Here is a 22,262-nt window from a genome sequence, read left to right on the forward strand (position 1 = left end):
TTTCCCTGTATTATCCGTCGATTTTGCTTCCACGAATTAAAGCATTCTTATCATCGACTTTGCTCAACTTCGACAAAAGCATCCTATTAAGAACAAAGTAAGTAAGAAAAAGAAAATATACAAAAAGAACGCATATTAACGTATTCTTTTTGTATATTTCTAATAAATTGAACAGATTTTGCAAATAAAAATTAGATCTACTATTACATTTATACGATAAATTATCCTATATTTTATGTAAAATAAATTCTAAAACGTTCTTTGCTTTTGTTTAAGTATATCGAAACTGTTTTAAACGATATAGTATGATTATGACGATTATAATACGATAAAATATAATGCAATTTGTTTTGTTCTTCTATGTTTTAAGTTTATGTTTCAAATTTATGTTTCAATAGCTTTCTGTTTGTCTTAGATAGCAGCTACCTTCGTTCTATACCTGTTGAGGCGGCACGTCGTATTAATTACAAAACAAACAAATTTCTAATTCAAGCATTCTTTAAGACAAAAACAAATAAGAGGTGTCAGCCGGTTAACAGATGGATTCCGTCTAACAACGCTTGATTTATTTCTTGGATACATACCGGCTAGAATACACTGAGTGGCGAGCTCACTCGACCGTCTAACCACGAAATACAATCCATAGAAAATATGTAGGCTATCAAAATGATCGGAATATTGAAAAATCTGTGGATCGTGAAGCCAATCGGTGAAGAAATTTGAGGAGAAAACGGGCACGGTCCACGCAGAAGATCGAAAGTAAACTCGCTGATCTGTATATCGTCGTCTCGGGTCTCGAGTATTTCGAGCGAAGACGATCGCTTACCTCAGCTGCGGTAGCAGCTGACAAACCTTCTGCCGTGGCAGCTTCGTCGTGAATATCCAACGGTGAATATTTTCTGGTGGACAGGTGTTTGCAATCTGCTCGCGCGACAGCCGGCACAGAGTTCGTGACGATTCCTTGCGTAGCAACCGATAAATCGAATCGAATCATTTTATATCTGACAAAAGTACGAATTGTCAATTAACTTTATGTGTCTTTTGTGTTCTATAAAAGAAATAGAACGCTTCAGAATCGATACTATCGATCGATAAAAATCGATAAATGTTGACATAGAACATAAATAATTAATTGACAAACTGTTAGACAGAATTGATAATGTTGAAGAAGAAGGATAGAAAAAAGCCCATAAGACAAACACGATCTGCGAAAGATGTAGTCCAGTGTTTCCGAGTGTTACACCCATTATATCGTATTACGTTAGTTACACATTATTCGAGTTGTTCGAAGAGCTGCTTCGTCTCGTCTCGAGATATCGCCAGTTGAAGCAGACATCCTGATCGGGGATGCGTATATATATGTACTTTTATACCTCTATTCGTTGACAAATTTTTCCCCCAAAATACCAAAAAATATAGAAATAAAATAAAATGTATTGGTACGACACATAATTCAAAGACGTAAAAGGTTGTACAAATTATATCGAATAAAATAAGTTGAAAATCCTTTTCACTCAAATTTAATTTAAAGATTTTTAAAATATATGTAATATATAACATGTGTTTAATATATTATAAAGTAAAAGTGTTTATATCGTGACTAATTTAGATATTAAAGGAGCAGCCATCTCTCTCCTTCTCTCTAGTAAAACTGTTCACAATGTTATATAATTGCATGAATATGATGAGAACAAATAAATACATTAGTTTTGCTTGCATCGTAAGAAGATAGGTACGAACAAGAACTCCATCTATCGAATAACGAACGAAACATGGTCTGTCTGAAGAGAACGAGTTAAACAAACCGGAAACGAGAACACGAATTTGGTCCATTTTCCACCTGCATGATACTGTAAACGATATATAAATTAACATTTTGATCTGAGGACCGGTGTGGTCGTTTTAATTCATAATCAGGTCCCCAGGCTAATTGCAGGCGAACACGGACCACTTCTGTAGCATGTAGTGTCGAATAATTAATGATCCTTCGTATTGCGCTTTCCTGTATTCAACCAACATTCCTACTTATTCAACTCTACTTGTGTTACAAGAATATTTCGAGAAAACATGAATAAATGATTAAAGTATTCCCTACCGATACTACTTTAAATTTAGATAATAATTTAACCTATATCTTTTAATATTCTTTTATCGGAAGATTCTTTGTACAAAAGAAAAAAGAAAAAAAAATAAAAAAGCAAAAAGCAGAAGAGAAAAAAGAAAAAAAAAACGTAGAGCAATGTATGATATTTAACCATGAAAGTATAACTCATAGATTTGTAATTTGCTTTATATTTTTAATTTTGATTTGGTTTGTATAATACCATTTTTTTATATAATTTGCCAGCCGCCACCTATTTGTGCATTGAATAAGGTTGCGTGCTTTCTGTTCCTTCAGTTCTCAATGTCCCAAAATCCTAATAATGTCATAGAGTAAAAGCATATTACGTGATACGCAGGCGCAGAAATAAGTGAAAATAGTAGAGTTACGTGCAACATAAAACTTTAATCAACTGTGGTACAAGTAATCGCATTTGTGATTACACTTTGTATAATTATTTGTGATATCTATTACGTATCAACAAACGAATAAATGGGAGAGACAGAAGAAAAGTTTCCTGCTCAATGGGCACTAGATCTTCTTGAACCTACACCTCTAGATCGATCTAATCATATTTTTAGATTTTATTTAGTACCACTTTCTTCGATTGCGTTAACTTCTGCAATGCTAACAAAAAATTGGCTATTAAAAAGACCCCTAACAGCCAGTACGTTGATAAAATAAATTATTTTTAACATAATTAACCTCGTAATAACTATAATTCATTATTAGTTTATTTCGGAGAGATACTAAATATGTTACCATTACACATTATTATGTTAACATTATTATGTTAACATTATTATGTATACTTTCATTTGTTCCGATGACAAAAATAAGGTACTAGAATCACGTTTGAACGAAATGCATTTTAGTCTCCCGCTGTGTGATTTCCCTTTTATAAACTAAAGCAAATTACTATTACAATATATAACTTAACTTTTGAGTCAAGTAATTGTAATGTAACTTATTTATATATGATCTTGAGTTCATTATTTTTACTACATACATACTGATTTTTAATATACTATAGTAATGAATTAATTTTGTTATTATTTCATAGGAAAAATCTAATTTCTTTCCTTTGTATCGTACATCTAATATTAATGCAGGTGTCATATTATTATCAATCATATTACTAAGTGTATTCAATTTGTAGATAAGCCATACATAGTATTGGCGTCCATAGCTGGTGCTTTATTCGGTTATGGTCTTCATTGGGCATCTGATATAAGATTTGCAAGAAGGGACGAGATAATGAGAGATTATATAATGCGTCATCCAGAACGGTTTCCAGAGCCAAGTATAAAACATTATAAATATCTTCTTTTCTCTTTTTTTTTTTTTTTTTTTAGGAAATCTTTATTTCTAAGGATTATCATTGATAGAAATGTATTTTTAATATTTTAGATGTTAGAAAATATGGAGATATTTTCTTACCATGGCAACCAAAGCGTTAAAAGATTGAATTTCAGTCAGAGTTAAAGTAGGTGTTCTTTATTAATAACGAATAAACAATAAAATACATGACTTATTGTATACTATATTTACCTTTATTTTTTTATACCTTTGCTTCTATTTTTAGACGTATAAGATTTAGTACATAAAGCGTTACAGCTTAAATGTTTGCTCCAAAACTATAAAAAGTAACGAACAAACTTTTCCTACGGTCTTTATGATTTTCCAGAGCCTTTTAAATGATAATAGACGAAAGACAAATAAATATCTTTACTAATCCCCTAGAAACTGTTAAAAAACGTCCACAGCTTCATGCGTCGAATGAAAATGATTGTTAAAACAAATTCAATACTTGATAAAGCATTCTTTAAAGTTAAGTACAGTAAAAAAAATGTAATGCACACATGCATTACATGCAGTGTGTATAATAGAAACAAACATGTGAAAACAGGAATAAGTTACATATTGTATAAAAATTTAATTAAAGTTGGTAAAATGGCTTTGTAGTTCGGAAACATTTCAATTTGTAGTTCTGGTAAAAGTATATTTTATTGTATAAGTACATTTTGTTATTATTAATATTTGTAAATTTTTTGAGAACTTATATTGTTTATTTGCCATTTCCTCTTTAATATATTTTTCATTTTTATATGTGTATATCGTATATTGCCTTGAACTGCTTCCAAGTAGAAAAATTTTACATTTATTATAAATGTTATTTATATAAACAACAACAAAGGAGAATTAATTAAATTCTTTCTAATTATCATTCTAGATTTTGAACATTTCTATTTCTTCTCAGGATTATAATTATCATTGTACAGTCCAGTTCCTTTTGAATCTCCCAACCAGGGATATTTATTAGGACATTCCCTGCATGTTTCTAAATACCTATAAATATATTTGTTATTATTTTAAGTTTCAAAGTATTAGATACATCTTGATTATATGTACACGTTATTTATCTACTTAGCTATATAGACCTATATTTACCTTGTTGTAGTAAAATTTGATTCTGTAGGTTTGAAATCTAAAGCACATTTGTTTGGATTGTTACATGGCGGTCCAGGAAGATTTTCTTTCTTTTTACACGACCATCCTTCAAAATTATTCAGAGATTTTATTGGTTTTGGATCAGTTATCCATGTAAGCGCTTGAGTAGCTGTTACAAAGTACACATCGGATCTGTAAATATAATTATTTCAATAATTTATAAAAATTTTCTAATACGAAATATAAAAAATTACATGACGTATAGGCTATTTTCTGCTTACAGTGTTACTGCCCAATCAAGGAACTTTGACAGTCCACGTTCGAGTTCCTTTATTTGGAACCAGTTAGTATGAAATGGCATCATGTATGGTGCTCTATTTTGTTCGTAATAACGATTAAAATCTTCTTGCAACCACTCAAAAACTTCTTCAGGATCATGATTGTGAAGCACACATTGATCCAAGTATGGACAATGTCCTCCTTCATAGCTTTCAACATAATGCGCGTTCAATGGTAACTCCCATACTCCTAAAAATAAGTAAGATACCTTTCCTTCTTTCACAGCTCGTGCCTTGCATCATATGTGATAACATACATAAAGTTACTTTATTACCTTGAAACGATTTAGTAGGACATGTGCCTGCTTTACATTCATGTGGAATCTTATAATCAAGAGTATATGGCCAAATTGGTACTTTTAATGGAGAAATTCCAATACTGCTATCATATATGTATCCAAAATCTTCCAATACTTTGTACTGAGTATTTCGACCTGGTTTTAAATATGGAGCTCTCATGCCTACAATTTCACTTATTGAAATATTACTAAAATGCTTAAGTATCTCTCGCATTCCTATCATTTCTCCAACCCATTCCTCATATCCTTTATCTTCTAATCCCTTTTGTAGTCTAAACAAATTATATCATACATACATACATACATACATATATATATATACACATATGAGTATTAATTCACTTTTCAAATTCCTCAAGGAAAAAATAAGGAAAAATTTGATTGTATAAGAGTGGTCTTTAAAGTGAGAAGATTAGAAGTACTCACGATATAGTCTCAGTAGCAATTTCATGTCCATCGTGCGCTAAACTTTGTACCATATTATAATTACAATATTCATGAGATATAAAGAATGTTCCTTTCAAAGGACAGTTGTTTGGATTTAATCGATTAGTGGCAAATATTTTTTGATAATGATCAAAGTTATTGTGATTTATTGCTCCATCGAATGTCATTATTATCATTTGTGGTGTCTGAAATTTAGTGAAACTATGTGAAAGATATTGTTGAAAGTAATTTTAATAAATAGTAACAAATAAAGAGTATATACTTCTTCTGGATGAAGACCACCAGGAATTATCGTACCATCTCTTGAACAAAAGCAATAAGGTAGTTGACAGTTTGCGGGATCACACTTTTCTGCTAAGTCAATTGGTGGTTCGGTGACAGGCGGTGGGGCTGGTATTAACAATAAGTTTTCATTACTACGAAACTAATGAGAAATAATTTAATTTACGGATATTAAAAATAAAGTACTCACTCGTGGCAATAGGTCCACAACGTGCTTCATTTTTAAATGTGCAAAATTTACTAATATCATCGAAATGTAGCCCCGACGGACACCTGTTTAGATACGGATAGCCGTCGACGCACTATTGAAATTACATTAAATAAACATGAAATTTCTTTGTATCGCACTTCACTATTAAAAGACATATGTATTGTTATATCATTAAATTTCAGCGTGTTTACCTGATAAAATCTTCTGCATGTAGCTGGATCTGCAAAATTGCCATTGCCTTGACCTTCAGGGCATTTGAATTCTTCATCTTTTCTCTCTTCCTCCTTTTTAGCAGTTTTCTGCCCATAACCCTGCCCTACAAAACAAACAGGTATTCTTAAATATTTGTAAAAATAACTAATGGTTTCAGAAATATATGTGTAAAGGTTAAAATGGAAAAGATAAATCGGAGAAAAGAAAAACAGACGGAATAATATTTTTAAGAAAATGAAAATGGAAATAGTAGACATATGCGTTATACGTGTTACGTGTTACGTGGAGTTAGTGGCAAGATCAATGTCTAACATTGACTTCCACACGTTGGTAACAGTATTTTGCAAATCTTCAAATTCCCAGAGCGATAATCATCTTGTACGTAGTAAAATATATATGTGTATTTATTTATTTTCTATAAAAAAAATTCTTGATAATTATTCACATGTATTGTCACCTGATCGATTTCGATGATCTTTTAATATGTCGTAGAAATGTTTTTCCCTTGCGTATTATTGCCGGACTCTTTTAATTTTCGAGATATCCCCATAAGCTCTCGTACGCGTTAAAATATTGGTTGCTAGCCGCCCCACGGCGAGCAGACCGGATAAAATAACGCCTAACCCAAACTTATAAATTACAAACAAAAGGAACAAACGTTGTTCGAAATATTTGATTTCTGCAACATATTAAAAGATCATCGAAATGAATGAGCTGACATTGTTTGTAAATAATTACCAAATTCTTTATTACGTCTCCTATGCATACGTCTCTAATGCATTCACCATACTAATAGAAAAAGTTAATTACAACAAATTTTGTTATTTGAATAAATATAACTTCAAGGCTGCGATCAAAATTCTTTCGCCATTCTATTATATGTTGAATAATCACTCTACAACCCTTTGAGTCCAGATTTTTGATACTTTGTCATTTACCAGCACAACGTACTTTAGACGATAATGTTCAATAATAATCGCGCTAAGAATCCGTAATTACCGGAATGCTTTTTTATTCCAAGCGTCGAAGGATGAAGAAGGATACAATTTAACGGAATCTTTAAAAGAAAATGTTTCCGAAAGTAATCATACGCGAATTACAGGATTCAGAAAGTAGCCAAACGGATTTAAAGCGAAAGAAAAAGTAGAGATACGGCCATAATCAAACCAAGAAACTAGGAAATTACGTATGGTTTGGTTGAGCATTTAATTCGACGAAGGAAGATTCGGATTTGACCACGTTGAAATCCTGTACAGATGGACTGCCAGGAGAAAGTAGTGTTTCAGGAAGATACTCCACTACGATCTTGTGATAGGTGTAAAAATGAAATAAGCGTTGTTTCGTTTACGATATAAAGAATTTTGAAAACAATTTCATAGTAGTAAGTTTCGATCATACGATACATGAGATCATACTATCGATGAAGTTTCGTTTGGAACATTTTTTCTTTTTTTATTAAACCATCAGTACCAGCTTAAATATCGCGACGACTAATTCGACATGCCGCACCATGTATATCGTTAGATGTATCAATTACCGTCTCGACAAACCATATACGCGTTACCTTTCAAGTACAGTAAGAATTAAAGTGAAATCTTTTTTCACAAACTTGGTCCATATGAATTAAACACGTACAAGAATTATTGATCGGCAGAGTTGCTCGTTATAGGAGCGAATCTCGCATATGCATGGATGCCAAAAAAGATCGGTTTAGCAGCAAAGTGGAAAGTGAAGGTACTGCTCTGGCAATGACGTTGTGGTAAATCGTTCAGGTGCAACATTTCCATCGGCCGTGGTGCACGCATACACAGCCGCGAACGTACGGTACACCATATACGTAAACGTCGAAACTTATGTAAACAGCAGTGAAACCACCGACCGGGAACCTAATTTAACGGCTCTTCTCTCGTGTTGGCATGCCGGCTGGTTCTTTGCTTCCTCCGACTCCTTGCCATTTTATCTGTGTCAACTTTATTTACGACACGCACCGTGACAATGCAAGGAACTTTCAGCGTTCCATGGAAATCTTGCTTATCGTGGAGAACGTAATTTACAAGGTGGATGCGCGTTTCACGAATTCTTGAGAGAAAACTCTTTTGAATTTATTCGGGGGCAAATTCAATATTAACTAGAAATTTTTATCATCTTTAATACGTATGGGTCGTAGAATTTTAGTAAATTTTTCAGGTATGAATAAAAAATCGATGCGTTTAACACGATGATATATCAATATGTATACAGTATCCCGACGACTCCCTGACGAAATTTTGTATTGTAATTTATGCTGTACACGTATTAACAAATTCGACAAAATTCTGAGAAGCCAGCGGAATTCCCATTAGAATATAATCTATCGATAACCGGTTTTTCGATGTATAGTTAGTGTATATCTTTATATGTAATTTTATTCGATCTATTGATCTTAAGCATCGCATTAGAAGTATAATTTATTAATAACAAGATACCGTCTCACGTAATGGGTCAAGGAACATCTTTGAATTCGATTAACAGGAGAATCGTTTGATGAACGCCAGTTTATAACGACAAATCGCGATGCATTTATTTTCCTAATTATTTACATAACGATCGTTGTCAAATAATTATCAAGAAAAGAGAAAGAGAATTGCAATCTTCATTCAGTAAGCTGATTCAGTAAGCTGAAGAATTGCAAACTATCAAAAGAATGTTCTGAGAAGGTCGTTCTTTCATTGTATCTGCCTTTCTAACAAATTTAAGCCGCTATACTAATTGTTTGAATTATTCTTCTACATACAAAATATTTCATAAAATCAGAGATGGACAAGATAATAAAAGTCTCGAATTATTGCCATATTTTTGATTACAGATCAAATTAAAGGATGCACGTAGATAATCGAAATTTTAATTCGTAAGATATTTTTCATTTACCAAATGAAAAACAGAGAAACATAAAAATCAAAGTTTTAATATAATCTCAATGTCCGATAAAAATAGAATTCTTTTCATTCTTTCCTTTTTTTCTTTTTTTTTTTTCTTTTACCTACACTATCTCCACTTCTTTCATACAAAATCGATCGTAATTCAAAAAGATCGATCCAATTTTTACTACGAGTGGTAAATGACAAATCTCAAAATCTTTATAAAATCCCTCGCTACGATGAAAGATCACAGTAGGAAGAGCTGAAGGTATTATATCGACCAACGGGTTTGATCTCCCGTCCGATCTCTCTTCGAAACAAGCAGCTGTGTCTTCCTACCTGTGGCAACGATGAACACGACGACACAGAACAGCAATCGACTCCTTTTTGACGTCATCCTTCACGAAAATCGTTTTTCCAATTCTTGTTACAGTTTGATTAAATTTACACAGCACTTACGTCCGAAGGTAAATGTTTAAAGGTAATCTTTAAATCGTGGGTTCGTGTTGCACGGACATACTTGTTGTCGATAAACCACTGGAAGAAAGAAATGTCACGGTACTGTTAGCCAAGGTTTACCAGCAATGGTGTCTGCCATGGACTACGGGAGTCGGGGACCGAACGGTAGGAACCGTTCTTAGCTCATTGGCTGACCACTTTCTACCACCGCACCGTCACCATCGTCCGAGAAATCTTCGCTTTTATTCGTACTAAAGCTGATAGTGGTTTCGAGTAAAGTCTTCCGAAAGTCTGGATTCTTGACAATTTTTAGACATTCCTCGGATAATTTCGAACTGGATAACCAGCCATCTTTCTAATATTTTAATTCAGTTAATTCGATCGGGATATGATTGTCATTACTTCATGTTCAAAAGCGAAACAAAGGTATAAAAGCCATTATTCATTAAGAATAATAACCATTAGATTTTAATGTACAAAAGTACATACGTATATACACAAAAAAGTATTTTTCTCGTACTATTTCATCAACTAAAACTATCTAATATTGAAAATCTATTAAATATTTGTAAGGTATACAAGAATACATTTTTTTTTTATTATTATTATCGTAAGAGTACATGTGTACGCGTATTATGTAAAAAATATAATTATATTCAAAACTCAACCTTGATCATTTGTGGCCCCCCCTTCTTCTGTTTTCCTTTTGTAGCCGATTTCTTTTTCTTTATTTTCCCGTTGTCTCGTTCTTGAGCCCCAGTAGGCTGCCAATAAGGATTGGAATATCCCTGTTCGCGTTTTATAACGTTTAATTCTTGAGATGCTAAATGAATTTTAACAGCGGTTTCCGAATCTAACAAATATTTGGTACGATACGTAAAATTTAAGGACCAATTTACGATCGGATTCCATTTTTGTTGCGCTTTAAGTATACGGTGAGTAAAATGAGGAAAATGAAGAAGAATATCTCCAAAGAATGCCGTGTTTTCTAAGACAGTAGATATTGCTAAAAAAAAAAGAAAAAGAAAAAAGGTCATATGATGTTTCTGATCGTGTTAAAACTTATTTTCTTGTAAAAAGAAGATTATATTGATAACAAAACAATTACCAGTTTGTATAGTAATATTTTGTGGCAAGAATCTATTATCCGGATTGAAATCTTCATTTGCGATTAATGCTTTATTTACCTCGATCGCATCGATCATCTTTTCACCAATAACTAAAATCATCTTATACAAACGTTCGTAGTTACCTATTTTCTGAAGACGTTTAATGGCTTTAGCATGTTCCTTGCGTTGGTGTTCAAATGATTTTTTGACTAATGATATTTCAGTTAAGATGATTCAATCGATATAATAATAAATAAAGATTTATTATTATCTATAGCATAGTATCTCTACATATGTAATTTATATGTAATACATATTATAATAAACGACATATTGTAGAATATGTAGAATCAAAAGGATACAACTACAATTATAAAAATGCCACAAACATGATATAATAAATGTCCAAATAAAGGCTAATTATATTTTGAGCGGATACATAATTCTTCGTAGATCTTGATTCGAGATGCATCACTATTTTGCGGCTTCCCGCTGATTTGGTGATCAACACCGATAGAAATATACTGCGCATGCGCGGTACATGTCAACACTGACACGATTGCGACATAAAAGAGAATGCGTGGCATTTTGTCGAACGAAAACTGCTTGATATATCAAATAATATATCGATATAATAACCAAGGTATCAAGGTAAGGAATAGTTGTCAAATGTCCATGATACCTGTGCTTTTCCAGAAAAAACTATACAATCTTCAACTAAATTCAATCGACAATGCGAAGCCGCAAGTTTACAAACGCGACATTCCAATAATGCTGCCATCTATTAAATTTCGTTCATCGAATGTATCAATATTAGTGTCGACTTTTCCGCAAATGATTAAAAGATTTACATTTGTATTATACTTACGTGAGGAATTTAAATTACGATGTATATGTGTCTTTTTAGATTTTCTTGTTGACCCTATCCATGAGAAGTGCTAAATCGTATTAGGAGATCTCTCTGTACGTACAACAGGGCAACATTTAAGTCATTAAGAAAACATTAGATAAGGAAGATTGAATTCACGTTATATGTATATGGCATGATGATTTGATATGATATGAAGATATTTCCATTTAAAATCTTAATAATATATTTAATGATTTCATAATTTCGGGTCTAATGTCGACAACAAATATGGCAGCGACAGATGATACAAAACTTGATGTAAGTATTTATGTCGGAGATGTAATGTTAAAGATGTCATTTTATTTTTCATTAGGTGCATTAATTTTTTGTGATGCTAGTTTATATAATTAAAATTTTTCAGTAAAAGTATTGATAATAATATGTAAACATTTCAATGACAAATATAATATAATAATATTAATGTCAAATTTTAATTTGAAGTTTAAAATTACAATGGAATATGCCGACCCTCAGAATATCGAAGGTGAGCTGACAGTAGGAAGCAAACAAAAATCAAATCTTGGAGAACCTGAATTTAATACTTTGGATGAACCAATCAGGGATACAATTGTAAGATTGCAAAATATTTTGTATGTATATAAGAAAATTGTATTCTATTACATTATATTATATTTACTATATTATATTACATTATAGCTCAGGGACGTCAGAGCAGTGGGCAGGAAATTTTATCATGTTTTATATCCCAAGGAGAAGAAATGCCTATTAAAGGAATGTATGTTAATAGAAGAATCTTAATATTATAAATCATGAATTATATATAGTAGTGTCTTATTTTTAATTTTTAATTCTAGGGGATCTGTGGGGACCACTAGTATTATGTACATTCATGGCAATGTAAGTTTAATATTTTTTATAATATTCCGCATACTGTTCTAATTATGATTATAAACCATAGTACATTTATTGTTGTTGTTTTAGGATATTACAAGGTTCTTCTGATACGGCAAATAATTTTAACGACGGGGGACCAGAGTTTGCAGAGGTTTTTGTAATCGTATGGATTGGATCTATGGTTGTTACATTGAACTCCAAATTATTAGGTGGTAACATGTAAGTAATTACACTGCGTAGAGAAATTTAGTATTTGTTGTAATACTAACAATTATGATAGTATACTGCATGACTTTATGGGTGTGAATTTGTAGATCATTAAGAGATCTATAATTTTTTATTATAAAACATAGTTATTTTGTTTGAAAAAATTTGTTTTATAAATATAATATGCTGTTATGATAGAAGAATGAATGACATATGAAGTATGCATTTCATTTGCTAAAAGATATTTTAATATGTTTGTTATAGATCTTTTTTCCAAAGCATTTGTGTCTTAGGATATTGCTTGTTGCCAACTGCCATTGCTCTAATTTTATGTAGAATCATATTAATGGCAGAACAGACTACTTTCTTATTTAGTCTAAGATTCGTAATTACCATGATTGGATTCATATGGGCAACATATGGTTAGTATAATTTTATAGAGTTTTATATTGATGGACACTTGCATATCAAATTCTTACATTGATACATTCTTGTAAATATGATTTGTATACATTTTAGCATCCATGGCATTTCTTGGCGACAGTCAACCAATAGGAAAGAAAGCTTTAGCTGTGTATCCAATATTTTTATTCTATTTTGTAATTTCCTGGTTGGTTATATCTCATACTACATAAAATAGATTGTAAGATGATGATGATAAGAAGACTGTACATTGTCCTATATTTGTGCACAAGGGAAGACAGAATTAAAAGATCGAGCAAATCTTGCTTACAGTGTACTTTGAAATTCGCTAAATTTAAGCATATGTCACGTGTCAAGAGTTGTAGATAAAACTTATTACTGTAGATGCGTATGTTATTTATTATTATACAGTTTAGAGAATCAGAACTTTGTATGTCAATTATAATTATACGTACGTATATAACATTAATGTAAGCATAAAATAATGATTAATACTTAAGTAAATTATTCGCAGATTGTTATATATTTATACATAAACTCGATAAACAAAAATAGGTAACAGGATGCAAAAAAAAAAAAGATGTTTACTTCATTCCTTTGAAATTCAAAATTATCGTTCAGTGTCTATAATGTACAGTTTGAAAAAATATAATCATTGTCAACTGCTTTTATCACAAACGAACATTCCTATTAAAATATCTATTTACTTTTTAGTTATTTTAAAGTATCATGGAAATGAAACACAGTATCATACTATATGATTTGTATTTTTTACATATACATATTAGATAGGTAATACTAGTTGTAAGACTAGAATCAAACATTAATAAAATAATACATTTTACGTGATATAAATAAACTGTATATTTTTCTATTCACACGTGCGAGAAATACCTCTCTAATTTGTTTAGAAGAGTTCTGCTATCAGAATGATTAGGATATACACTTAACGACTTTTGTATAGCAATGTAACTTGTTTGAAGATCTCCAACCTACGAAATTTTTAAAATAATAGTAGCATTACCCTCTATATATATATATAAACTCAATATAATATAATATACAATGGTAGATAGTACCTTGTAAGCTAAATAAGCACTATTAAAATGAGGCTCATAAATAAAATTAGCAATGTTGGCAGCAGCATGAAAATATGTTCTTGCCGCTGTAATGTTTCCATTTCGTATTTGTATGACTCCAAAATTATTGTATGCTAAAGCGTGTCTATTGTCGCTAACAATAGCTAATTTTAAACATTCTTCCGCCATTGTTATGTCACCTACAGTCTAAAATTGAAATAATTGGTACTAAGTATTAAACTCTATATATAAAATCAAACACTTATCAAAGAGATAATTTCAACTGTTATCCAAAACATTGCACGTTATAAGAAATTATATACGTACAAGAGCAATGTGTGAAATGTTATACCATATGTCTGCCATATTTTCATCAGTAGAAAGACTAATTGCTCTTTCAAAACAAGATATGACATGATCATATTGCTGAGCATAAAAACAACATAATCCAAGATTATTAAATAATTCAGCATTATATACTCCCATTTGTAACAATCGTCTACACGGAAAAGAACGTCGCAATTATATTTTTAATTATTTCTATTTATTACATCTACAACTGTATTTACCTATAATATCGTAAAGCTAATTCTGGTTGATCATTATAAAAATGATGTATTCCGATACTTGCTATTGCTTCTGTATGAGAAGCATCTTCCTGAGCAATTAATTTATAGTATTTTAATGACATACTCATATTATTCAGACCGTCGAATATACGCCCCATTTCAGTAAGAATATTGACATCATTAGGAAAATACTCAAGACCTTTTTTACATGTATCTAAAGCTGTTAATGGTTGATCAAGTCTAACATAAACTCTGATTAGTCTCAAGATTACTTCTATAGTTTTAGAATCTTTTAACGCTGATTTAAATTGTTGTTCAGCATCTCTGATTAATCCTAGACTATAATAACATTTTCCAAGTTGTACTTTCCACCACCAATCCTTATAATGACAAATTTGAGTTGCTTGCACTGCTAAATCTAGTGCCTACATGTAGCATTGTAGCAGTTAATAGAATTATAGCGAACATTAATAATTCTTATTAATAATAAATATTGATTGATACACGTATGTTTACTCACATATCTAACATCATGTTCGTGATAATATATATACTCAAATAATGGTTTTGCAATACTTGGTTGACTAGCATATTTAGAAATATTTAATCGTGATAATTGTATAAAAGGTCCTCCTGGTTCTGTTAACATGGATGCTGTGCCTAATCTATATAACATATCTATTTTAATTTTGAATGTATAACAACCGAAAATTTTAATTACAATGTAAGTGATAATTGTACCTAACGCTACGACTAGAAATTGCAGTAATTGGTCTGGCTGTCATAGCTGTTCTGGGTGTTCTTAAAGTTTGCTCAATCGACTGAGACATAGCAGATTGAGTAGCTGGTCGCACAACACCAGTAAGTGGTCTACCTACAAAACATAACATATTTTTATGTTATAATTCCAACTTATCTCTATTTTACTACTTTAAATTATTTTTGGCTCTCAAGGACAAACCTGATTGAGTTTTGGGCCGAAGACATTGTCCCACAGAAGAAGTACCAGGAGTTTTTAAAGATGTTCCTGGTCTAGGCATAGAAGATATTGTATAATTATCTAATAGACTTTCAGCAATTCCTTCCTCTTCTCCTTCTATGTCATCCACATATACTTGTAATGTTAAGGCACGCATTTTTAAGACCCATATAGTCTACAATGAAAAATACATACGTTTCTATAGAGATGTAAGTTGTTGTTTCACATGTAAGTACGTTAAACATACTTATACCTGATCAAGAGGATTCTTTTGTAATAAATTTGTACATATTGTTGCGCAATCTTCATATTTTCCTTGACTGAATAAATTTAAAGCTTTAAATAAGTCCATGATTTAATGAATAGCTTAATAGAAAACGTTTTTAATATTTTGTATTAAAGTTTAAGAGAAAGGAGTAATATATTTTAGCAAACCATACTACGGTATTTATTCTATCTAAATTTCTAGTTATGCGATAGAAATAAACGAATTTTACATGTACGAAGATATTGATTATGTTGCTTATAACCCCGTGTATGGATGAGGGAATAAAGCAGCATATACTTCTTCTATACTTTGTGTAAAAGTGCGTAGAATCGATGATGAATGTTATAAAGAACAATTTAGTTGATTGACTTTATATTATCATAAAGTACATTTGCAATAACAATTCTGATACGCTTAAATAATATCATTTACTCTATTCGTTCATACTAACAAAAGGGTTACTTATGGAAATAAAAGGAATATTATTTCGATATACGAAAAATATCTTTTATATACAAATATGTTTTACTATATACAAAGAATAACAAAATAGTATCTTATATATTTAGCTTGTTTCGTACATGTCAAAATTTGACAAAGAAAACGTGTTTACTTGCTTTTTCATATTATTTTTATCCATATTATGTGTAACTTGTGATTGAAATTATAATTAATATTATAAATTATACCTATAATTATAAAGATGGAATACTTTGATAATAATGACACGAGGTTAGTGTGCATCGGAAATACTTCGTAAAATTAAATTCATGTTGTATTATACGTGTTCGCCTCTCTTATTTAGCATCCAACAAGCTTTCGACGAGTTCTTTAAAACAAAAAGTATAGAAGAACAATGCACGGAAGAATCCTTGATGCAACTGCATGAAGTATTTTTGGTACTTTCGAATTAAGAAAAAGCTTAAGTATTGTCTAAAAAATTGCAAAACAAATTAATGTTTAGTATACAACTAGTATAATATGAATAATATTTCCAAATTTGATATCTCTAACATGTAGTTGAATAATTAGTATAATCATTCTTGTTTTCTGTTATTAACAGAATATAATTAAAAAATTAACAGTTATATAACGTATAGGCATCGCCAAACGAAGAAATGGATATAAACCAATTGTATGATGCGTTTGAAAATATATTGCACATTCAAATGCCGCTTAACGAATTCAAAATTCTGTTTAAAAAGGTAACAACGTAGATTTACTACTTCGATTAATTATTACGTACATACATATAATTTCTATGTTTCCATTTATTAATTTTAGATGAACTTAAAGAGAGATGGGAATATCACTTGGAATGAATTTATCTCGTATTTATTAGTAGAATTTCAGAGAAAAGATACCACATTACAATGGCAAATATTGAGACTTCCAATAACTGATATTCCTCAACTTTTGAAATCGCATCACCGTACAGCTATACACAAAATCATGTTTTATCCCGAAGTCTTGCCCGTACGTGATACATCATATATCTTTTAATAAATATGTTTATTTGACGATGATATAAATATTATTACTTGTAATTTTTATGTGTATATCCGTAGGATAGAACTACAAGCTTTCATAGAGGGTTTTATTTAACTGTGACTAAAGAGGGAATCATAAATTACTGGTCTTTAGATTTAGAATACGAACGGAGCGCGCAATCTGTAAATCGTCAGTAACGTTATATCCTACATTCTTTTACGTATATGCATTTGTTTCTGAAATTTCTATCTCTGCAGCGTGTTTAAAAGTTCAACACACTTTAATAACCGATATGATAGTAATGCCCGATATACAAGTAGTATGCACAAGTTCTACGGAGTGCGATTTAAGATTTTACGATACAGCAGCAAAGAAGTTTGATCTTCGAATAATGGTTAGTTATATCTTCTAAATAAACAGTAATTTTTCTATAAATGAACTCTTCGATATTAAAACCTTGTACGATTAGATATCAGGCTTGGAGTATGCAGTCATTTGTATGGATTATTATTTCAGTAAAAATATCAAAGAGGATTCGTATATCGTACTTGGAGATATGAGTGGATCTGTCAAAGTCATGTCTTTTAGTCCAATAGAGAGAGGACCGTTTAAACAAGAACCTCAACGTGATAGTTTATTTATTCGCTATGAATCTGTTCTCAAGGCAAATAATTTATCTTCAGAAACTTGTGTCATCGCGTATGTTAATTATGCGTACGAACCAAAACTCACAAAAAAATCACAATCTACTCGATAATCGATATCGTCAAATATTTTCGGGATTTCGAAAGAAATTCTCGGTGAAAGTTAGTCTTCGAGTTCTCATACGTGATATACATGTAAAAGATATCCTAGGACAGATAGATGTATCGGTGGTTCTGCAATATCCTATATAAACTTGTGCTTCCTACATAAACATATTTTAATACGTTGTAACATACGTTATAGGGTGAACTGAAAGGATTGAAAATTGTAGAATTTAAGAATGTACATACAGATTGGGTGAAACAAGTAGCCTATTATGGAAGTTTAAGAGCTTTCATGTCCAGCAGTAGATGTTGTAATTGTTCTTTATTATTTAGCGATCTCACAGGAGCAAGGATCCAATACAAATTCAAAGTTAACATGGGAATATCTTGCTTCACCTTTTGCGAAGGTATTTTACCATAAACTTCCCCTCGCTTATTGACATATATGTATTTTGTAAGTACATCGTACTTTTTAAAAATATATCTACTTAGAGGGTCAGTTATTAATAACCGGTGGACCAGATTGCATAGTTCGGGTTTGGAATCCTTTCGTGACCAGAAGAGCAAATAGTACTTTCCAAGGTCATCGTGCACCTATCTGTGCCTTAGTTGTACAAGATGCTGGCAAACGGGTGTACTCTCTTTCGAAAGACAGATGTATCAAAGTGTGGGATGTGTTAACTCAATCTTGTATTCAGGTTTTAACAATAAGACATTTCATCAGAAGATACTTTCCTCGATTAATATTTCGCCTAAAGAAATAAAAGAGCATTAATCAAATAACAATATAAAATCTATGTATAATTAGAATTTAAGTCGTGTTATTTTATACAGACATACAATGGTCTGCCCAGCGAATTGGGTGAACATACATCAATGACAGTGGTGTACAATACATTGAATCGTAAAATGATCATTGCTAGCTCAATGATCGCGGTGATTCTTTGCGATCCTGAGGTCAACAAAGAAATATCCGATGGTTTTACACATACAAAATCTATCAGCAGCGTTCTATATAACCATCTCTACAAAGTGGTAATTTATTATAATTTATACGATTTGTATAATTTTTATTCTCTACGTCTACAGAAATTAAAATATTTTACGAAATCGTTTAAAAACTTAGGTAGTTACGACTGGATTAGATTCTTGTATAATAATTTGGGATCCATGGCTTGGAAATCGTTTATTCTTAGTAACGCATGCACACAGTAGATTCCTATATGGTCAATTTCACGACATTGAAATAACTGCTGCTTGTTTCGATGAATCTGAGCAATTACTAGTAACAGGCGCTCGTGATGGTACATTGAAAGTTTGGAATTTTAATACCGGTACTTGTTTGCGAAACATGGCTCTTGAAACTCAGTGGTACGTGCTTACCTATTTTGTATTACATATTAAAATTAAAAAACAACATTTTTAATAATTGTTACGATAAATATCTGTTGATAATATTGGCAAATATATTTCCTATAAATCCGTTTGATTATGTACAGTGAAATAACCAGTCTAGTTTGGCTGGAAAATCGAATCTTATGTAGTAGTTGGAATCGTCAAGTCGTAGAATTTGCAACTTCTGACGCATATGTATATAAAAAGAATTGGGGAACAATACACACCGATGATATTCTTTGTTCAGCCATGTGGTATCCTCAGGTATTGGCCACGGCAACTTTTAATGGAGAAATAATACTTTGGAGATTAGAAACCGGTCAACCGTATCGAAAATATAAAGTCAACGAACCAATGTCAAGGTAAGATTTAGAATAATATGAGAAATGTTAAAATAATATAAAAATTACACTTCTAGAAATAACCTGGTGTAATAAACAATGTTAACTAATCGGTGTTATATAGATTTAGGATAAGATACCACAAAGATGAAATAACGTATAAAACAAAAAAGCCTGAACAAGTTACGAAAGAAATCATTTCGAAACAGAGGTATGCAATTGTACTTTTTCTAAAACATATCCGAATCATTATGATAAATGTTTATAGTCAATATCCTACGGCTTCTAAGCATCAAGAATCCGCATTGAATATTTCACGAATTGTTGCTGTTCGAGCTATGATATTTTTAAATGCTCGGCCGGTTAGGCCTGACGTTGGAACATTGTTAGTTTCTCTTGATTCGGGATATATACAAGCGTGGACTCATCATCCTGCCGGTGGATTTCTACAAGCTTTCTCGGTTATTCATTCTATACGTGATTGTGCATTAGCATTAGCAACTGATCCTAAAAATCATTTTCTTGTAACAGGTAAAAAAGGAATGCATTTAATTTCTACAACGTTATTTATTTATCGTAAGATTACTTTTTGTATGTAACGTGATACTTCATTGCGACAAAATATTTAATACGAAAGGAAAGATAAAGCGAGAAAATATGATTGGAGAGTAAGTCCGTTTAAAAAAATTTAGGACACAATGCTGGATACATTAAAGTTTGGTATCTCGCGAATTATTTGTTGCCAAATCCTCCTAAGATATCTATGCCCGTTTTACGGTTGGAATTTCCATTTCTATGGAAAAAGAAAGTTATTGGTAGGGCAAAGAGAGCTGTAAAGGATCAACCTTTGCCACTTCTACTTTCATCCGTCCGTGGACATTTAAAATCTATTACGTCCGTCCAGATAATCCCAGATGCACGTATTGTCATTAGGTAATGAATGTTAATCCAGTGCTTATTATTTTATGAACTTTTAACTTAATTTTATATGTATATATGAAGTAATGGCTATTAATTACTTTTGAATTTAAATATTCTCTTTTTAATCGTTTTTCTCTGAAACAATTATTTTTCTAATACATTTCGTACGATCTATGCTATTCTTTCTGTTGATTTTTAGTGGTAGTACAGACCATTCTGTACGCTTATGGACACTTGGTGGCCGTTATATTTCAACTTTCGGAACTTTCAAGCCTTGGTTACCAATTTTACCAACGATCCCAACGTACCAATATTTTAAAGATTACAAACATCCAGCAGATGTTAAAAGAGTCGCTAGTTCTACTACACTAAAAGTAATTAATTTCTCATATAACAAATTATTTATCAGATTGGAAAGAAAGTTTGATTATTAAGTTGCACTGTTATGCAAACATGGAAAGATTCTTGGAGGAGGTGTGAGACAAGTAGAATCAGATTTTAAAAGTGACGAATTAAAAGCTTTAAAAGAAATCTCGACACCTGAACACACTATGATCGATGGAAGAAGACTTACTATTGCTGTGATGGATAAATCGGTCTTAATGATCTTTGCGGATTACCCAATTTTAGACACCTCTTTACCATATGTAAATACGTTGTTTATCGCAACAGCAATTCGTCAAAATATGTTAAGCGATACAAATAACTCAATGAGAATAACGTTACAGATACCTATATACACACATTTGAAATTAAGACCTTTGGAAATCATACAGGCACCAAAATTACCAGCACTTCTACATGAACAAAAAGAATTAACGTAATTTGGCTTAATTAATAATAATAATTATTCACTATTGATAATAATCTATATAAAATTAAATATATATTACTAACATTACTTGTTATAATCTTCTAGTAAAAGAACGCATTCGCAATTATAAAATCACTGCATCGGCAAAAGAACGTAGGAGCAAACTATATATATTTTAAAATATTTCACCAAAAGAAAAGGTGATTGTCTCGTTAATATCGCATTGTAATAAATTTTTCTTGAAAAGAGAAAGAAAGGGACCAGTAACGTTTGTGCGCAATAGTGATAATAAGTCAAATCTAATAAAATTTATTTCTCATTAAAAAGTCATACCAGGATATTTATTTACTTATTGCTAATAATTAATTAAATGACAATTTTATTTTCAGTCGACCTTAGTAAAATTAAGAAGATACATATAAATAAGAAAAAATGGTAGAATTTGATTAGTACA

At 31.2% G+C, this 22,262-nt stretch overlaps 6 protein-coding genes across 10 annotated transcripts in view; 3 read left to right on the forward strand and 3 right to left on the reverse strand.

The window, feature by feature from the left end:
• Positions 1-2,345: 2,345 nt before the first annotated feature.
• Nd-b14.5b (NADH dehydrogenase (ubiquinone) B14.5 B subunit) overlaps positions 2,346-22,262 on the forward strand; it is a 31,109-nt gene continuing 11,192 nt past the window's right edge. The window contains exons 1-4 of one of the 4 annotated variants that reach the window (XR_011800894.1): positions 2,346-2,768; positions 3,261-3,404; positions 3,512-5,090; positions 5,549-5,893. Coding sequence is in view for 2 of the 4 variants with exons in the window: in XM_072012072.1 (XP_071868173.1) it covers positions 2,594-2,768; positions 3,261-3,404; positions 3,512-3,561 (369 nt within the window). In the remaining 2 variants the exon portion in view is untranslated. Of the gene's footprint in view, positions 2,769-3,260; positions 3,405-3,489; positions 5,095-5,548; positions 5,894-22,262 lie in introns of those variants that run through there. The other 3 variants (XR_011800895.1, XM_072012072.1, XM_072012085.1) reach the window with 3 other exon arrangements.
• Cda4 (chitin deacetylase Cda4) lies at positions 4,083-10,105 on the reverse strand. Its single transcript, XM_072022374.1, has 11 exons — positions 10,101-10,105; positions 9,894-10,033; positions 9,579-9,622; positions 6,321-6,440; positions 6,109-6,220; positions 5,899-6,026; positions 5,616-5,821; positions 5,166-5,461; positions 4,834-5,080; positions 4,553-4,744; positions 4,083-4,450 (listed from the first exon to the last, which is right to left on the reverse strand). The coding sequence occupies exons 1-11, from the start codon at positions 10,103-10,105 to the stop codon at positions 4,348-4,350; spliced, it is 1,593 nt and encodes a 530-aa protein (XP_071878475.1). The 3' UTR covers positions 4,083-4,347.
• LOC139991719 (coiled-coil domain-containing protein 134) lies at positions 10,137-11,394 on the reverse strand. The gene is made up of 3 exons (XM_072012025.1): positions 11,247-11,394; positions 10,807-11,016; positions 10,137-10,704 (listed from the first exon to the last, which is right to left on the reverse strand). Exons 1-3 carry the CDS (start codon positions 11,392-11,394, stop codon positions 10,355-10,357), a joined length of 708 nt encoding a protein of 235 aa, XP_071868126.1. The 3' UTR covers positions 10,137-10,354.
• LOC139991726 (protein YIPF6) lies at positions 11,842-13,709 on the forward strand. Its single transcript, XM_072012039.1, has 7 exons — positions 11,842-11,975; positions 12,159-12,287; positions 12,375-12,453; positions 12,533-12,575; positions 12,660-12,791; positions 13,044-13,201; positions 13,299-13,709. Exons 1-7 carry the CDS (start codon positions 11,931-11,933, stop codon positions 13,412-13,414), a joined length of 702 nt encoding a protein of 233 aa, XP_071868140.1. The 5' UTR covers positions 11,842-11,930; the 3' UTR covers positions 13,415-13,709.
• Positions 13,963-16,222, reverse strand: Bbs8 (tetratricopeptide repeat protein 8). Its single transcript, XM_072011895.1, has 8 exons — positions 16,083-16,222; positions 15,812-16,004; positions 15,592-15,724; positions 15,371-15,515; positions 14,851-15,275; positions 14,609-14,780; positions 14,282-14,488; positions 13,963-14,194 (listed from the first exon to the last, which is right to left on the reverse strand). Exons 1-8 carry the CDS (start codon positions 16,179-16,181, stop codon positions 14,078-14,080), a joined length of 1,491 nt encoding a protein of 496 aa, XP_071867996.1. The 5' UTR covers positions 16,182-16,222; the 3' UTR covers positions 13,963-14,077.
• On the forward strand, positions 16,706-22,136 carry Wdy (WD repeat-containing protein WDY). 2 transcript variants are annotated; one of them, XM_072011814.1, is made up of 18 exons: positions 16,822-16,996; positions 17,198-17,302; positions 17,382-17,573; positions 17,666-17,777; positions 17,846-17,982; positions 18,058-18,252; positions 18,537-18,744; positions 18,830-19,035; positions 19,172-19,372; positions 19,464-19,708; positions 19,837-20,094; positions 20,198-20,284; positions 20,342-20,604; positions 20,766-21,006; positions 21,194-21,368; positions 21,456-21,641; positions 21,723-21,814; positions 21,914-22,136. In XM_072011814.1, the coding sequence occupies exons 1-18, from the start codon at positions 16,868-16,870 to the stop codon at positions 21,936-21,938; spliced, it is 3,057 nt and encodes a 1,018-aa protein (XP_071867915.1). In that variant the 5' UTR covers positions 16,822-16,867; the 3' UTR covers positions 21,939-22,136. The 2 variants fall into 2 exon arrangements, with proteins under 2 accessions (XP_071867906.1, XP_071867915.1); XM_072011805.1 differs by lacking the exons at positions 21,194-21,368; positions 21,456-21,641; positions 21,723-21,814; positions 21,914-22,136 and having other exon boundaries at positions 16,706-16,829; positions 16,903-16,996; positions 20,198-20,839.

Source organism: Bombus fervidus, chromosome 1 (genome assembly GCF_041682495.2).
Source record: "Bombus fervidus isolate BK054 chromosome 1, iyBomFerv1, whole genome shotgun sequence".
In the NCBI taxonomy this organism is placed as follows: Eukaryota; Metazoa; Arthropoda; class Insecta; order Hymenoptera; family Apidae; genus Bombus; species Bombus fervidus.

Coding starts and splice junctions, on each gene's coding strand:
- Cda4 (XM_072022374.1), bottom strand. Junction 5,822..5,898: donor GTGGTCTTCATCCAGAAGAA/GTATATACTCTT, acceptor ACTAAATTTCAG/ACACCACAAATGATAATAAT. Junction 5,081..5,165: donor TCCTACTAAATCGTTTCAAG/GTAATAAAGTAA, acceptor ACTTATTTTTAG/GAGTATGGGAGTTACCATTG.
- LOC139991719 (XM_072012025.1), bottom strand. CDS start 11,394: ATGCCACGCATTCTCTTTTATGTCGCAATCGTGTCAGTGTTGACATGT. Junction 11,017..11,246: donor CAAGATCTACGAAGAATTAT/GTATCCGCTCAA, acceptor AAATATCATTAG/TCAAAAAATCATTTGAACAC. Junction 10,705..10,806: donor AAATATTACTATACAAACTG/GTAATTGTTTTG, acceptor TTTTTTTTTTAG/CAATATCTACTGTCTTAGAA.
- LOC139991726 (XM_072012039.1), top strand. CDS start 11,931: ATGTCGACAACAAATATGGCAGCGACAGATGATACAAAACTTGAT. Junction 12,454..12,532: donor GAAATGCCTATTAAAGGAAT/GTATGTTAATAG, acceptor TTTTAATTCTAG/GGGATCTGTGGGGACCACTA. Junction 12,792..13,043: donor AAATTATTAGGTGGTAACAT/GTAAGTAATTAC, acceptor TGTTTGTTATAG/ATCTTTTTTCCAAAGCATTT.
- Bbs8 (XM_072011895.1), bottom strand. CDS start 16,181: ATGGACTTATTTAAAGCTTTAAATTTATTCAGTCAAGGAAAATATGAA. Junction 14,489..14,608: donor ACATTTCACACATTGCTCTT/GTACGTATATAA, acceptor TTTCAATTTTAG/ACTGTAGGTGACATAACAAT. Junction 14,195..14,281: donor GTGCTTATTTAGCTTACAAG/GTACTATCTACC, acceptor AAAATTTCGTAG/GTTGGAGATCTTCAAACAAG.
- Wdy (XM_072011814.1), top strand. CDS start 16,868: ATGTTGTATTATACGTGTTCGCCTCTCTTATTTAGCATCCAACAAGCT. Junction 18,745..18,829: donor TTGCTTCACCTTTTGCGAAG/GTATTTTACCAT, acceptor ATATCTACTTAG/AGGGTCAGTTATTAATAACC. Junction 21,815..21,913: donor CATGAACAAAAAGAATTAAC/GTAATTTGGCTT, acceptor ATAATCTTCTAG/TAAAAGAACGCATTCGCAAT.